The sequence below is a fragment of the Terrapene carolina genome, unplaced genomic scaffold (genome assembly GCF_002925995.2).
Source record: "Terrapene carolina triunguis isolate 2854851 unplaced genomic scaffold, T_m_triunguis-2.0 Scaffold179, whole genome shotgun sequence".
NCBI classification, from domain to species: Eukaryota; Metazoa; Chordata; order Testudines; family Emydidae; genus Terrapene; species Terrapene triunguis.
Genome location: NW_020664530.1, coordinates 6,972,964 through 6,991,262, shown reverse-complemented (window position 1 = coordinate 6,991,262; position 18,299 = coordinate 6,972,964). Strand labels below are relative to the sequence as shown.

The 18,299-nt window shown below is 40.5% G+C and overlaps 1 protein-coding gene across 1 annotated transcript in view; it reads right to left on the bottom strand.

The window, feature by feature from the left end:
• The window catches only part of LOC112113482 (contactin-associated protein-like 2), a 1,103,244-nt gene that overhangs the window by 129,567 nt on the left and 955,378 nt on the right, over positions 1-18,299 (bottom strand). The window contains exon 16 of the mRNA XM_029912066.1: positions 9,256-9,426. Within this exon, the coding sequence (XP_029767926.1) occupies positions 9,256-9,426 (171 nt within the window). The remainder of the gene's footprint in view (positions 1-9,255; positions 9,427-18,299) is intronic.

Below are 18,299 nucleotides of genomic sequence, written 5' to 3'. Positions count from 1 at the left end.
TATCTCACTTACCAAAGTGCCTGAATAAATGGACAGCTGATTCCTTCATTATCCCTATATTTGATAGGAACCTTACTATCCTAATGGTCTTTGTCTCTACCTTGAGTACCTGAAATATGTTCTCCTAGTCTTTAGCTCTGTTCTTAGATGTATGACAAATTGCAGTGTGCATCTGAAGCCATGTACAGCATTCGAGCATAGTGCTGGGAAGCTCTGGGCAAAGGTGGTGGTGGTGGCTTGAAGCAGATGGCAGCAAAAGTTTGGGGAAGAGTCTAAGGACAGGCAGGGCCACGAATGTAGTATAAAGGTGTGTTGACGTCATTAGGCCTACATATATGAACCAAAGTTCTTCCATGTTTAAACTCTGTCCTTCCATGTTTAACTCTAATCGACCTCAAGAGCCAAGGACAGAAATTGCAATGTGTAAATAGCCAGTTACCAATTACGACCTTGCTCATACCAGGTACCAAGCAATAATGATGAGGTTTGCATGTTTTTAGCTGGAGAAGGGGTAATAAACTAAGGGTAAACAGAACCAAATAACTGTTCAGAAGAATGTTACTAACAAGCTAGATTTATAGCCCTAGAATGATTTAACGGCTTAAATGTATAAACATGCCTTCGGTAGAGAGGGGAGGGGGAGTAGAGGGGGTAGTAGAGGGGGAGAGAGGGGGGGCTTAGTTGTAAAAAGTATAAGAAGAGAGAAACTGTTTTTTGCTGGTGTGCTTGATTTGAGACTTGCCTGTCTCCTTGCACCACTTTGAGATCTCAAATAAACTTTGATTGTTTCTCCACCCCGGTATGTTTATTGGCGCGAAGCACACCGGGCAACGAACCCCGCTGTTGCTGTCCTCGGGCCTCTGTGCCTGCAACAGGTGGAAAGGGCTGGGGACAGATGTCTTTTAGTGAAAATGGGTCACTTACTGCTCCGGGATTCAAAGGTTGGGACTTCATTTCTATATGAAAGTGCTAAGGGGAGTTAGGTCAACTACCATTGAAGTCAATGGGAGCTTTTTGAATGAGTTCAATGAGAGATGGATCTGTGAGGGTCTGGGCTGCAGTGCTGGCCATTTACTGAGAAAACCGGGATCCAGATCTCTATCTCACCTGATTCAGCCAGTCTGCCAAATGCTTGGCTCAGTGTTTGGATGAGACTGGAGCATAGATGAGTTGAAGTTCAATGGAGATAAAATTGAGGTGATGGTTATAGGTTGGGGGAAGGGACTGAAAGATATGGAGAGAATTCTCTCTGTCCCTTTTACTGATGCCATTTGTTACCAGAGTTTGCAATAAGAGGATGCTATTGGATCCAAGCAGCAGGATTCAGGAATGCCCTTTTCCCCCATTTTCATTTGGCGAGGAAATTATGACTGTTTCTTTCAAAGGCAAACTTTTCAATTATGATCCAGGCTTTTTCCCAGCTCAAGAATGGATTATTGCAATGTGCCCTGCATAAGGTTACACCTTAAGACAAGCCAGAAACTTAAGCTAGTGCAGAATGCAGCTGCCCATGTAAGCAGTGTATCACAGTGTGAAAACAAGACATCTGCACTGCAGGATGTTTGTACTGGCTGCCTCTTGATTTCTGGCTGGAGTCTAAGGTGTTGGTTTTGATGTAAAAGCCATACATGACCAGGTACATGTAGAGGTGTGAGATCACCTCTCTTCGTGTCTCATGCTATGGCAGATGTGATCAGCACAGGCCCTCCAGCTGGAGACCTCCTGAGTTAAGAGAGGGGGCTAAGGGCCCTCAGCTTTGACCTATTCTTCCTTGTTGGTATGACTTAACCAGGGGCTGCTGAGCTACAGTCTTTTTAATTCATGCCTCGTCATGCAGATGTTTGTGGGGAAGGCAGTTTTACTGGGGACTCAGTTTTATGGCGGTAATTGAAGAGCTGGTTTTCATTTTGGTGAACTGTATTTTTAGTCTGTGGGTGGATCACTGGGTTCTGTTACTATCTAACAGTATTGGGCTTAATCTAGTCACTCACAGATTGAGGTGAGGGACTCATGTCAATATAGATATTTGAGTCTTCATTAACACTGAGGAGTTAAAAGGACCCCTAGGCTGTGGACAGACTTAACAACCTGGGGGGAGGAGTCAGTTCCAGCAAAGAAATCATAAGAATAGATTTTCCATCTCTCGCCATCTTTTGACTATCCCTCTCCATGTCCCATTAAGGAATTCTGTGTCTTTAAGAAGGATGCAGCATACAGTTACATTACATTCTACTATTCAGAGAACTATCTACAATGACTTCAAGATCTCTTTCTTGAGTGGTAACAGCTAATTTAGAACCCATCATTTTATATGTATAATTGGGATTATGCTTTCCAATGTGCATTACTTTGCATTTATCAAAATTAAATTTCATCTGCCATTTTGTTGCCCAGTCACCCAGTTCTGAGAGATCCTTTTGTAGCTCTTCGCAGTCTGCCTGGGTCTTAACTATCTTTAGTAATTTTGTATCATCTGCAAATTTTGCCACCTCATTGTTCACCTCACTTTTTTCAGATCATTTATGAATATGTTGAATAGGACTGGTCCCAGAACAGACCCCTGGGGGACACTACTATTTACCTCTCTCCAGTCTGAAAACTGACCATTTATAACTATCCTTTGTTTTCTATCTTTTAACCAGTTACCAATCAATGAGAGCACCTTCCCTCTTATCCCGTGGCAGCTTACTTTGCGTAAGAGCCTTTGGTGAGGGACCTTGTCAAAGGCTTTCTGAAAATCTAAGTACACTTTATCCACTGGATCCCCTTGGTCCACATGCTTGTTGACCCCCTCAGAGAATTCTAGTAGATTGGTGAGGCATGATTTACTTTATTAAAACCATGTTGACCCTTCCTCAACAAATTATGTTCATCTGTATGTCTGACAATATTGTTCTTTATTATAGTTTCAACCAGTTTGCCCGGTACTGAAGTCAGGCTTACAGGCCTGTAATTGCCAGGATCACCTCTGGAGCCCTTTTTTAAAATGGGTGTCACTAGAGGCGCAGTTAGAAAAAAATTTGCTATTACTTTTTGAGTCTTTGGCTAACTGTTCCTCAAATTCTTTTTTGGCCTTCATAATTGTATTTTTACACTTCATTTGCCAGTGTTTATGCTCCTTTCTATTTTCCTCATTAGGATTCCACTTTTTAAAGGATGCCTTTTTGCCTCTCACTGCTTCTTTTACTTTGTTGTTTAGCCACGGTGGCTCTTTTTTGGTTCTCTTATTATGTTTTTTAAATTTGGGTTATACATTTAAGTTGAGCCTCTACTGTGGTGTCTTTAAAAAGTTTCCATGCAGCTTGCAGAGATTTCATTTTTGGCACTGTACCCTTTAATTTCTATTTAGCTAACCTCCTAATTTTTGTGTAGTTCTCCTTTCTGAAATTAAATGCTACAGTGTTGGGCCGCTGTGGTGTTTTTCCTGCCACAGGGATATTAAATTTAATTATATTATGGTCACTATTACCAAGCGGTCCAGCTATATTCACCTCTTTGACCAGATCCTGTGCTCCACTTAGGACTAAATCAAGAATTACCTCTCCTCTGGTGGATTCCAGGACCAGCTTCTCCAAGAAGCAGTCATTTAAGGTGTCAAGAAACTTTATCTCTGCATCCTGTCCTGAGGTGACATGTACCCAGGCAATATGGGGATAAATGAAACCCCCCCATTATTATTATTGAGTTTTTTATTTTAATAACCTCTCTAATCCCCCTGAGCATTTCACAGTCACTGTCACCATCCTGGTCAGGTGGTTGGTAATATATCCCTACTGCTATATTCTTATTATTAGAGATTCTATGGTACAGTTTGATTCATTTACGATTTTTACTTCATTTGATTCTAAGCTTTCTTTAAGCACCAATATCCTCTTTTTCCCCATTCCTGGTATATCTGTTAGTGCTTCCAGGCTGCCTGCTTTGTATTGAGCTCAGATAAAAGCCCCCTTTCTTGTTGTTTCTTAGTGTATAGGGAACTAATGGAATGGAGTTGCTGTGTGGAGTCATTTCCTGAAGTGTGCAGTTACAGCTGCATTATTTTAACAATACTACTATCAGCGTTGGCCACTCACTGCCTGCCACTCTGCAAGGGCTAGGAAGCTGCACCAAGAAATAACGAATTACCATTAGATGGCACCATTTTTCTTTCCAGATATAGCTTTTTTGATTGCTCAGAGAGCCATTATATTTCCTGTGTCCCACTTCTAGTAATGCACCCTACCGTATGCATTATGGGTTTGATTGTACCCTTAATGCAGAGTCCTAAGTAGGGGTGGTGCAGAGTCATGCTCCCTCCCTGAGCTTTCCTGGGTGTATGAGCAGGCTGCAGCATGGCTCTGTCTTCTTCCTGTCTCCTTGGGGAAATTCGCAACTGCCAAGAAAGGAGTTCCAGCACTCCCCAGAACACAGGGACTGCCTGCCATTTTGAGAGCCCACAAATGGAGTGTGTATGATGACCTGGGACGGACAGGCTCCTCACCCATCTGACTCCGTGGGGGTACATTCTAATTCTCCATGACCTCTCCACTGGCAGACAAGCACTTTAAGCAAATAGAAATGTTCTGAGAAGGCAATAATTACACAGTAGTTCAAGCAGAGAAGAAGCAGAATTTTAATACAGTGGCCTTACTCATAATTGGAGAGCATATGTGTGGGGAATCAATATAGGGAGGGTTTATTGTTATTATTGTTTCATAAAAGCCCTTTGTTTAAAGAAATACATTTTTTTAAAAGTCCTATATAGTGGCTCGGTCTAGTTGGAATGTAATGTTGCTTCAGGAAATGAAAATATTAAATTTAAATGAAAGTATGAAATGTTTGCGTTAGCTTGCTTGGCAAAGGCTATACAATACCCCCAAAGGAATTGTAATTTATTATAATTGTTATTTATTAATTATGTATATTATGCTAGGTGCTTTTGTAGAAAAGAGGCTTTTCAAAGAGGTTTATATATTTTTATAATATATTTTTAACACAAGTTTAGCTCACATAGCAATTTTCATCAAAGCACTTTCCAAAGGAAGGTACACAGAGGGATCCCTATTATATGGGTAGGGAAACAGAAGCACAGAGGGGTGAAGTGACTTGTCTAAGGTCATACGGGGTACATCTACACCGTACATCTACAAACTCAGTGAGTTTCTGAGCCCGGGATGAGAGGTTTGACTTATGGAGCTTGTGCTACCAGGCTAAAAATTATCTAGCCACTGAAACGGCTTTGGTGATGTCACACTAGCAACTGCCTGGAGGTAAAGGGCAGTCCTTGACTCAAGGGAAAACCCAACCAGGGGAATCAGCAATCGGACAGTATTGTCTTGGAAGTGTCAGCCTCCAAGGGGCCCAGCAGGCCACCAAACCCTGGACTGGCTCCTGTTGGGAAACCCCAGCTTCTGAGTTCCCAGACTGGACAAAGGCTCAGGGTTGGCATCAACTCGGCCAGCAGTGGAGGGCTGCTTTTCATGTGGGCACCCAGATCACTGGTATCATGAGTGCCCAGGCATGGAGTGTGGTTATGGGCAATTTTGGACGGCAGAAAGTGACCCCCAGCTAATGTAATGGTCCCTGTTCAGATAAACTGGTAAAAGGTGAATGCTCTGGAGAATAAACATTCATTCTGTTTGTCCTCGAAACATGTCAAGGAAGACAAGATGATTTAAATAATAAATTTTCATCATGTTTTAAACAACCCAATTAAAAAATATTTAAATGAGGTTGAGGCTTTGTAAAATGAATCTAAACATTTGTGCTGTTGTTAATTTATAATTAACTATTTTTTAAAATAATCACTACTAATAAGATGTTATTTGAATTTTACAGAAATTACTAACAGCAAAAACAAACAAACAAACAAAATTAAATCCTTGATCCAACAAACAGTTAAGCAGATAACTGATTTTACTCCCATGAGTAGTTCCACTGACCTCAATTAAGTTAAATATGTGTGTAAATGTTTGCAGTGTTTGGAGCTAACATTTTAATGAAAAGTTATTTAGACTTTAATTAACAAAGTGACAATGGCCTATTTCTACACATAAGCCCAATGTTAGGTTCCAAATTATGGGATTTTCTGAAGTACCTAAGTGACTTAGGAGCATGGTCCCATTGATTTCAGGCTGCAAATCCTGATGGAGGAGTGTAGCTTGGCTGGGACATTTCAACTTTTTTGACATGTCAAAGTTTAATCTATTGGAAGGTGATATTGGTTGCAAATAGAGTGCAGGGTATTTTCTATCGATGTAGTATTTGAATAGTGCTATTCTTACAGTAAAGATGTTAATGAAGCCTTGGCATTGCCATTTTAAGCATAGATGAACATTCTAAGTGTGAAACTTCTTCATAGAAAAATCTCTGTGTGATATCTGAAATTCTGTTAACAATTGGAAAACTAAACTAAAGAAACAGTAGCTACTTTAGCCATCTAAGAGTGTAAAAATGGGAAGAAAGTAAAGAGCTAGCAAATTTGTAAATAAAAATATTGCGTTAAACTACATATTTTTCCTCTTTAATTTTTTAAAAAATGTATACACCCTGCAGCACAGACAGCTACAAAGCAAACTTTCCCCATAATAGCATGCATCCGAAGAAGTGGGTATTCACCCACGAAAGCTCATGCTCCAATACGTCTGTTAGCCTATAAGGTGCCACAGGACTCTTTGCTGCTTTTTCAGATCCAGACTAACATGGCTACCCCTTTGATACTTTCCCCATAATGAATCTCAGCTGTGTTTTGTCAGTCATGTAAGAGCTAATTTGGTCTATATGTAAATAAAGTCCTTGGCCCATCAGATGAGACTGATAGCAAAAGCTCCAATTAGTGCCAAATGTAGTGGTAGATGCACTCATTTTATCTACCTAAGAAGGATGACGGGCTTAGTCAGCACTGAGACTATTTGAATGCATGATTCTAGGAAAATGATATATTCTAAACCTGGTGCTTAGACTAAGCCCCTAGCCAAGATTCTCACACCCTATCTTCATCAGGAGACACTTTCAACCACATCTGTTCACATAATCAAATCCAGACATGCAGGAAACCAAGTTCACTCATCTTAACATCATGAATAGACAACAGGAGCTTGTCTTCCCTTAATTTGCCCTGGGCCCAATTATTCTTTCCTTTATTAAGACAGAAAACAAAATACATGGGTGGGTGCACATCTCCACAGGTGCTTTGAGGAATGAAGCAAACACTCTCAGACAGGAACCTTGTGATTAACTTTGATGCTAACTCCCAAGTGAAACAGGAGGTTTTACGTTCAAACTTGTTGACTTTAACCTAAAAAAAATCTCAAAGAGCAGGAAACTACAAACTACAAAAGGAAATATAGGAGAAAAGATTCAGTGTGTAAAGGATATCTGGTATGTTATTATTTATATTACCATAACTCCTATGGGCCTCAGTCATAGACCAGGACTTGACTGTGCTACTCAGTACTGTAAGTGTTTATTTTGTAAAAATATCAGCACACAATAAAGCAGCTGGATTTCCAGCAGTCTACACAAATTAGATTGAAATGGAAGTAAACTGTGGTGAGTTAGCTAGTGGTATGGCTAGAAACTGTTTGTCATATGCTGCATTGGCCCATCACAGACTGAATCAGAGGTAGGAAGAGCTATGCTAATGTTTTGCCAAATTGTGCATCCTGAAATGTGCTTTTTCTGCTTTATGCTGCACTGCTGGCATAAAATGGCCCTGAAGTTGGTATATTGAGCCCAGGGAAGATCACCCCAGTGTCTTAGGTTGGTATAATGTTGTGAGGCCAGCTTGTCCCTAGGTCTAGCTGATCAATGACTGCCATTGACATCTTGGTAGAGCCACATAGAGCAGCCTCTATCTTACCACTAACCAAGCCAGTTGGAGTGGAACTAAGTTTCCTTGTTTGACAGTTAAGTCTTTTCTGCATTACGCATATCTGAGATGCAGTCTTATCTTTAAAGGAATGGTGTGTACACTTCCCTCAGACATTTCTTGATCCGTTTGTTACGATCGCATTTTATTGGGCTGGAGGAGAATTGGTTAATGTTGCTGGAAAGCCTTTGTGTCAGAAATTTCCCTGAGGAGCTCAGATTTTTTTCAGTTACTTTTCATAATTTTCTAGAGGTCCCGGGGATGAAGAGCTCCTTCAGTTTCCTACACATCATTTGACATGTGGCTAATGCAGCATTTTCGCAGAAGGGGTTGATTTTTCAACACAGTGGCTTTCTGGTAGGAAATCCAAAAATACAGTGAAAAAACATAAAAAATAAATACAGTGAAGGTTGCACAAGTTTCCCCATCCAGCTCAAAAAGATAAAGGGATGGAAAAAGCAAGCCCTGTTTGCATAAGCATCTGGCACTTTGAAGTGTAGTGGGCAAAACTCATTGATATGGTGGGGTTCCATGTTAAGATGTCTTTGGAGGAAGAAGCTATGAAATTAATAACTGTTAAAAAGATACTACCCTAATCAGTGATGTGCTAGAAGAGTTAGGCTGTAGAAAGGAATGTTATCTAGGCAGAAGCAGACAGACTTGGGAATCAGGATTCCGGTTCTGCCATTGATTTACCCTCTGACCACTGACAAATTACTTAGTGCTCAACTGCATTGAGGGAGAGCAAAGGAGGCTTAATGCCATCTTTGTTCCCACTTACTAACCTCCTTAGACTCACCAGCCCTACTTTTGAAAATCTGCCCCATGTTTCTTAAGATAAAATAAAAAAAAATCACTCTCTCTATGTTAACTTTATCTTGCAGCATGTCAAACTGTCGTGGCCTCTTTTTCAGATCAGAGATTTTATCAATGATTAGTCATAACCCACATGGGCATAAAGATTTGGTTACTCCAGGATTTTTCAGCATTTAAACATTGCATGTATGCCTTGATATCTTTGGTTATTTGAAATCGTTGATTAAAATAGTCATGTGATACTTTTTTCTCATATAGAGCAACTATGATATACAACACACACACACTCTTCAACTAAAATAACTAAATTAGGCATGTCATTTAAAAAGGCTTAAGATTTAGGTCATATAGGTCAGTGTTTTTGTTCCTCCTGCTATGACTCCATGTCTCCATGATAAACAAAATGATTGTATTTCCAGGGTTTTTCCCTGCTAAGGTAATTTACAAATATAGTGAAAAGGTAGACTTTGACTTCATCCTACATCACAAACAGCTTTTACTGAGTTATGTGTTGAATGATGGAGGTTTCTTAAATCTCATCACTTCTTGGTTTTGGTTCTCAATAAAAGTGGTGGAGAGAATATACTCACATTTCAGCTCAAGTTTGATGAAGTCTGTATTCCCCAAATTCTCGAGAAACACTCCATCAGGAGCTGATGTTTTGAAGTAGAAAGAGATGTCTGCGCTGGTTTCCCCTTGGAACGTGGAGAAGTGAAGGTAGGACGATGGAGTAATGAAAGACGCAGCGTTCCAGTAATTCCCTGTGGAGATGTGAGTGACAAAATTATGCTTTCAGTGCTCCTTCCAAACTGTCATTTACTTGTGTAACCAAAGCAAGAACAGAAGCTAACGTTTCTAATGTCAAAGCATGTTACAGTGATCTCTGTATGCAAAAAGAGAAATCATTCCAATTCTGCCTTGTTACACTTTTTTTTTTATAGATAGTTTGCTAGATTTCAAAAGTTAGATGACATTTTGAGGACATTGTGAGGACATTTTCAAGCTCCTACCCCATAAGATACTACCAAAATATATGTATGTGTTCATGTACATGGCCCCAATCCAACAAAGCAACTAAGTACATGCTTAACGTTAAATTGGATTACTGACATTCTTATGTCATGGGACATCAGGGCCATGGTGTATATGCAAATAGCCAGTCATATGCCTGCCCGGCCTTGCTCATGTGCATGCATACATTACTGCATGTATAACTTGGCTGCTTTCAAACTTATGCACATAATTGCATCCATCTAGCTATGTTTATCTTTTTCTTTTTGTTTTAAGATAAAAAAAAATACAGTAATTGAAACTGAAGATTACAGCTAGGATTCATTTATTTGATATGGTTGGATAATATTTTCGCTCTATGGGGTATTTCCTCCAGTCCTCCCTAACAAACAGAAAGTGCAGTATGCACTGCTCCGGACGAGCCCTGTATCATCACTCACAGGACAACACTCTACTTCTTCCATGGATAGACCACTTGAACTATGCGTTCCCTCCACTACCATTCCCTGCTTTCCCAACAAGATGCTGCCAAGGGATCTGTGGGGATAGACTCCCTCACGCCTGAGTCAGACCTTGTGGTAGAAGGTTCACTCTTTGTTAAGTCATAAGAACATAACATAAGAACGGCCATACTGGGTCAGACCAAAGGTCCATCTAGCCCAGTATCCTGACTTCCAACAGTGGCCAATGCCAGGTACCCTAGAGGGAATGAATAGAACAGGTAATCATCAAGTGATCCATCCCCTGTTGCCCATTCCCAGCTTCTGGCGAACAGAGACTAGGGACACAAACCATGCCCATCCTGGCTAATAGCAATTGATGGACCTATCCTCCATGAACTTATCTAGTTCTTTTTTGAACCCTGTTATAGTCATGGCCTTCACAACATCCTCAGGCAAAGGTTGACTGTACATTGTGTGAAGAAATACTTCCTTTTGTTTGTTTTAAACCTGCTGCCTATTAATTTCATTTGGTGACCCCTAGTTCATGTGTTATGAGAAGGAATAAATAACACTTCATTATTTACTTTCTCCACACCAGTCATGATTTTATAGACCTCTATCATATCCCCCCTTAGTCGTCTCTTTTCCAAGCTGAAAAGTCCCAGTCTTATTAATCTCTCCTCATATGGAAGCTGTTCCGTACCCCTAATAATTTTTGTTGCCCTTTTCTGAACCTTTTCCAATTCCAATATATCTTTTTTGAGATGGGGCGACCACATCTGCACATAGTATTCAAGATGTGGGAGTATCATGGATTAATATAGAGGCAATATGATATTTTCTGTCTTACTATCTATCCCTTTCTTAATGATGCCCAACCTTCTGCTGGCTTTTTTGACTGCCGCTGCACATTGAGTGGATGTTTTGAGAGAACTATCCACAATGACTCCAAGATCTCTTTCTTGAATGGTAACAGCTAATTTAGACCCCATCATTTTATATGTATAGCTGGGATTATGTTTTCCAATGTGCTTTACTTTGCATTTATCAAAAGTCAGGCCAATGTACAGGAGGTCTCCCAGTCTAGGTCCAATTGCGGCCTCATGGTACTTCCTAATGTGAAGTTCTCACCCTTCCCACGGCAGATATTGTGCCTTGCCATGACGTGGGCTTCCCTGAAGCAGTATTGGTGGTTGTCGCTGACTGAGAAGGAGCATGGACAGGAAGAACAAATTATGAAGCCTGGAGTCCTAGGAGTAGCCCAGTACCCAAAATGAGGTATTGGGGGAGGAGGGGCGTCCCAGGTTGGGGAGGCTAACTAACTAACCAGCTAAAAGATACAAACTATTAGATACAACTTTAAATTTTAAAAAACTTCTAAAACTCTCTCTCTCTCTCTAGTCACAGATAAGGGAATAAAGCCAGTTTCTAACCCAGACAATGCAGCGGTGAGAAGGAACTAGAGAGGAGGTCGGTCTGTCCTTCCCTTTATCTCCTTGGTTGGAGTCAGGGGGTGAGCAAGGGTGCATGTATAGACCAACAGATGCTGCTGGGACAGGGATCAGCACTCGAAGAGGAATGGTCGTTACACATTTAACACTGCCGTTTCACTTGTCAGCACTGGCTGAGTATTAGTGTAGCTGGTGCTCTGTATGTTTAATAGCTAAGGTTACTGGTAGTGAAGCATAGTTGAGACTCTGACTTGTTGTCATTTGAGGTGCTTATGAGACTCCAGCAGAATTTAAATGGAATATAACTGGAATAGGATTTTGGTTTAAATACACTTGGGGATATTTCATGAGATCATTTTTTCCCTCTTCCAGTCCTTGTCCCTCTTCTTTTTCCATCTTTTTCTGTCCCTATGGAGGCTGGAGAATGAGTGTCTTTTAAAAAGAAAATAGGTTTAAAACATTGTAATGATTTGGGGGAAAGCTGTAGTTGGGGGAGGAGAAGGGGCTGGGCATGGTGGCCAATACCTTTATAACAGAAGCAACACTTGTTTGGGATAACTAGTTTGGTTGTATCAGCTGGTCTTCAGTGAAAGTAACTCCTGGCTGGCATTACTGTGTACCAGGTTTAGGCAGATTGATTAGTTCCTGATCAGGTACTTTCTATGATTTCAACAGACATCTGAGTCATTTTATTATTGTGGAAGAGGCTATGCAAGAAATGGATGCTCATTAGTCTCAGGTCTACATTTTAAAAAGTGCCTGAGTTATGTGAACCAAATGGATAATTACAAATACAACTTCATTTTCCTTCCGTAAAACTGTAATGGTTGTGGAGCTGCTTGCACCTCTGTCCCTTCTGGTCTCTCTGAGTGTATTCCCTCAGGGCTAGACCTGTTTGAAATATAGTTCTCTCACTCACTGACTGGGACCTGGGTAACACACCCCATCTATGCCCACCACTTATTACTGTGTAGGTGACTGAACACTTGTGGGTATCCCCATGCGGTGATGAACAGCAGTCAAAATACATGTAGGTTTATTGAACAACTGGAACAACGCACAAGAGAAAATAATTTTACAGCAAAAAGCAGCCTTCATATCTATCTAGACTCATCTAATTTTCAGTACAAGCTAAGTTAGATGGGCTTCCCTCTTGAGTTCCAGGAACAGAATAGACCCGACCTACATTCTGCTAACAAGTCTGGGAGCTCTTAGGACTCAGACTTGTCTTAGTTTGCCTTCCAGAGTGTCAGTCTCCCTCTACCCCCCTCCCTTCTCCTTCCCCCTCCCCCAGAAACTCCTGTTTCGCAAAGTTGCACCCTCCCTGTGTGAGCCTGACCCTAATTACCATGTTGCTGAAAGGCCCTTGCTACAGGCCCTAGGAAGGCCTTTTGCCTCAGACTAGTTTCTCCCAGCCAGCCAGACCAACTAAGATGATGCTTGCTCCATTGTTTGACCATTGATTCATTCAGCTTTAATGTCTTGTGACTGTTGGGCAGTGTGCTGGAACTGTCTGCTCCCCCTGACACTCCAAAACACCGCCTCAGAAAATGTATACATAAAACATATTTTGGGGTACAGCTCTATATTAACCCACAAGCAACCCCACATCAACACTCACATGAAAACAACTGCATGCATAAATGAGAGCAAATAAACTGTGCGCGGACCTGGGAAGGGAGACATCTGTCTACGACTTCAGGTATATTTTCAACATAGCTGTGGCCCAGTCCAGCACCCATTGACTTAAATGGGAGCTGGATCAGTCCCTTTAATAAATAATAATAATAATAATAAAAAAATAATAAATATCTAGCTCTTATATACATCTCAAAGAACTCTTAGCACTCAATCCTACAAGGCCCTTAGAGCCTTATCCCCAATCCAGCAACACACTTAAGCATGTGTTTAATGTTAAGCATTTAAGTTGCCCCATTGACTAGTGCATAAGCTCTTTGTTACAGAGACTGTATTTTTATATTTATATATATGTGAATGTGTGCGTTGCTCAGTCCGCTGATCCCTCACTGGGGCCCATACTGCAATACAACTATAATAATTAAAATATTTATTAACAAACAATTGCTGCAATGCAATTTATTCAGAGAAAACTGATGCTTCATATAGAGATTATTTTACAATGTTTTATTTAAAATTTTTATAGAAACCTCACAACAGTATATATACTGTAAATGCAGGCACCATGCAAAAAGTTGGGTGACTATTATACCCAAGTTAAATCTGTGACGGTTTAGATTTTCCATATTGTAGTTTTCATTTTCCATTAATCAGTTATTTACATAAGTTTTGCTTCTTCCTGAGCATATTCTATTAGGTGATTGGGGAGGAGGGTATCACAATTTTTGTAGTAATGTTTGTAAGCTCTCTGGGGCAGGGTCTGTCTTTTTTTGTTCTGTAATTGTGTAGCACCTAATATGATAGGGTCCTGGGTCAAGACTGTTGCTCCTAGGTGTTACTGCAATGCAAATAATAATATTAATCCCCGTGATTAGCTTTTTTGTTTTATTCAGTTTCGGTACTTTTAATTACTTGCTTGTATATTATCAACATGTCCATCTGCATTTCATGGCAGTAAAATCATGAGTCAAGTTATTGAACTCTGTCTGCTTTAGTGGAGAATCATGAGGTCAGTCATCAGGAAAGGCTTTTAACATTTTTTTGAAACTCTGTGATTTGGTTCTCCACAGGAAGCCTATGCACACTTAATGGAGTTAGAATGGATAAAAATAATGTAGTCTGAAAGGGGAAACCTACAACTTGAGAGAGGTGCTTTCAAATCCCACTATTAATATGATACTCTGGAAAAGAGAGAAAGATGCTAGCACACCAGAATCACGGCACACACAGTTTAGAAATGGGGTTCGGGGGAAGGAAAGGAAAACTACATCTATCTCGCAAAAAAACCCCAAAGGTATAGCAGAATTTATTTTGTTCTGCTCACCACCTGTAGTGATCCTTAGGTATCATTTCATGATCAAAAAAGGAGTTGCCTAAAGAAATCTTTAGCACAATTCCACTGTCTACACTCATTTATTATTGTGTATGTGTATTGTGGTGGTATCTAGAAGCCCCAGTCATGGACGAAGACCCCGGTGGTGCTAGGCACTGTACACAAAGACAGACCGTGTCCCAAAGAGCTAACAATCTAAGTAACTCAGTAAGTATATAAATACACGGCAGACATACATTTCTTTGGAATACTCTCTCACTCACTCCTCTCTAATAGCTTAGGCTCGTTGACCTTATAGGCTTGCTTCAAGGCCTACCTTTTTGAGTGAGCAGTAGAGGAGGGCTGAGGAAACTGGGGATTGGGATTTACATTTAGGGAAAAGTGGTGTGGGATGGATGCTTTAATTCAAATTCAGCTGACTGCTGGTTAATAAAAGATGTAGTTAGGACTTGGGGAAGGAGATGTGTTGCTGGCACTTTGATTGACCCTAGAACTTTTCTTTATTGTATTTTTCAGTTTATTGCCAGGATGCTCAGAGCTCTGGATGAGGGTTCTCCGATGTGGAGTTTTAAATTTAACTAAATGAAATAAAACAGCCTCCCCTTTCTCCCTTAGTCTTGCTCCCCCAGAATCGATCTGTGCACTTCCTAATTTGCGTAGGAGAGAGAGACTCTCTCTCCTATTTCTCAGTAAAGATGTAACCTTAGACAGAGTTTTGCAGTGCAGTCTCATAGTAAAAAAAAATTACTATATTTACAAAATATGCTATACTACATTTCGTCAAGATGCCAGAGACAGAGAGTTTAGTAGGATTCAAACAAGGATTAGAGAAAAGAAATTGTGGTGTCAGTTGTGTGTGCGTACGTGTGGCATTTGTGTTTATTAATTGTTACGATTAGTTATTATTATTATTATTAGGGAAATAAACTTTTATGCTGCAGGACATAAGCCACTCACTGACAGGGGTTATGAACAAAGTTGTCCTGGTGGGTTGTTCCATAATTACTCACTACATGGCTTCATATGAAATGCTGCTTGATTTAAATTTTCATGGGAGTTTTTACCTGAGTAAGAATCAAGAACAAAACACTGGAAATCCCAAGTAAAACCTGAATAAGGCCTTCAAGATTTTCCCCATGAATATGACAAATAAAATTCAACATTGAAGAGTGCAACTTGGAAAAAATAATCCTAACTACATATATACAATGATGGGTTCTAAATTAGCCGAAAGAGATCACCATAGATAGCTCTCTGAAAACTTCAGCTCAGTGTAGAGCAGCAGTGGTCAAAAAGGCTAACAGGGTGTTATGAACTATTAGGAAGGGGACAGAAAATAAGACAGAAAATATCATAATGCCATTATATAAATCCATGGTGCACCCACACCTTGAATACTGTGTTCAGTTCTGGTCTCCCAAATCTCCAAAAGGATATAGTGAAACTGGAAAAGATTTCAGAGAAGGGCAACAAAGATGATCAATGATATCTAATGGATTCCATATGAGGAGACACTAAAAAGATTAGGGCTGTTCAGCTTAGAAAAGAGACAACTAAGGTGGGCTGTGATAGAGGTCTATAAAATCATGAATAGTGTGGAAAAAGTGATCAGAGAAGTGTTATTTACCCTTTCCCAAAATACAGACATCAAGGGTCACCCAACGAAATTAACAGGCAGCACGTTTAATAGAAACAAGAGAAAGTACTTTTTTCACACAATGTGGAACTCCTTGTCATGGGATGTTGTGATGTTTAACTGGGTTCAAAAAAGTACTAGATAAGTTCATGGAAGATAGATCCTTCTATGGCTATTAGCCAAGGTGGTCAGGGTGCAACCCCATGCTCGGAGTAACCCTAAACCTCTGACTGCCAGCAGCCAGGATGGGAAGATAGGAATGGATCACTCCAGCTGCCCTCTTTTGTACACTCCCCCTGAAGCTCTGGGATTGGCCTCTGTTGGAGACAGGGTATTGGGCTAGATGGACCCTTGGTTTGACCCACTATGGAAATTCTTATGTCCTTATGCTCATGTGAGGGTGCCAAAGTAACAGTATGTATAAATGTAACATACCTCTTGCATTCAGAGTGTAAAGATTGGTGCCCTTTTAAGACTGGTAGATCCATATGTTGATAACATGCAGTTATGGGCTTAGAGCAGTCAGCCCGTTAGCTTCTCCCTTGCAGTGACATTTACCAGCACTTTCTTAGCCAGCTCCTTTCTGTCTCTTCTTTCTTAGCATGATTGAAATTCATTCTCCAGCACCATCAATTTCCCTTTTACATTCAACTTCCATTGAAATGGAGAATGGCAATAGCAGAACTGTAAAAGACCTCAGTGCTTTTAGCTCTGCTAGGCAACAGCACTGGAGAACTAATGCTGCAAAGTCAGGCAGCCTTTATGTATTACAACAGACCAAAAACCTCCAGGGCCCTCATCTGCAGCAAAACAGATTTTATATCAAAATGATTATGTGAATAAAATGTAAGAATAGCCTCCTATTTCAGTGAAGATGGATGTGTGAATGGGAAACTGCTCTGTGCCACAAAGTAATGGATTGAGAGTATCCATACAATTATGCTCAACAAATCAAGTTTTTTCCTTCTGTTCTTTCATTCTGGGAAAATAGGAATATACACATGTACTATAAAACACTGCCACCATTACTCACATGAAGTGGTAGTAACTTATTCTGCAGGAATTTCACTGGAACCCATCACAAAGAGAGGCACTATTCAGTGAGAGAAAGGGTGGGAGAATGCAGCCTGAACTGAGGCATGTGATTTAAAGTGAGGTGGCAATGGTCTGATTAACTGTCTGGGTATGCAACAGCAAAAAATTCAAATTAATTTTTATAAAACAAGACCGACAACCACCTTGTCAATGCACCAGAGAACTTAATTCCCAAAGTCAGAAGATGAATGAATTATTGTTGGATTACAGCAAAGGCAGCCATTCAAGCTTATATTACTCCCGACCATCACCCTCTCCCCCACAGAAAAACAACAATGGTCCGGTGGCACCTTAAAGACTAACAGATTTATTTGGGCATAAGCTTTCGTGGGTAAAAAAACCTCACTTCTTCAGATGCATGGAATGAAAGTTACAGATGCAGGCATTATATAATGACACATGAAGAGAAGGGAGTTACCTCACAAGTGGAGAACCAGTGCTGACAGGGCCAATTTGATCAGGGTGGATGTAGTCCACTCCCAATAATAGATGAGGAGGTGTCAATTCCAGGAGAGGCAAAGCGGCTTTTGTAATAAGCCAGCCACTCCCAGTCCCTATTCAAGCCCAAATTACTGGTGTTAAATTTGCAAATGAATTTTAGTTCTGCTGTTTCTCTTTGAAATCTGTTTCTGAAGTTTTTTTGTTCAAGAATAGTTACTTTTAAATCTGTTATAGAATGTCCAGGGAGATTGAAGTGTTCACCTAATGGCTTTTGTATGTTACCATTCCTGGTGTCCATTTATTCTTTTATGTAGGGACTGTCCGGTTTGGCCAATGTACATGGCAGAGGGGCATTGCTGGCACATGATGGCATATATAACATTAGTAGACGTACAGGTGAATGAGCCCTTGATGGTGTGACTGATGTGGTTAGAACATAAGAACGGCCGTACCGGGTCAGACCAAAGGTCCATCTAGCCCAGTATCCTGTCTACCGACAGTAGCCAATGCCAGGTGCCCCAGAGGGAGTGAACCTAACAGGCAATGATCAAGTGATCTCTCTCCTGCCATCCATCTCCACCCTCTG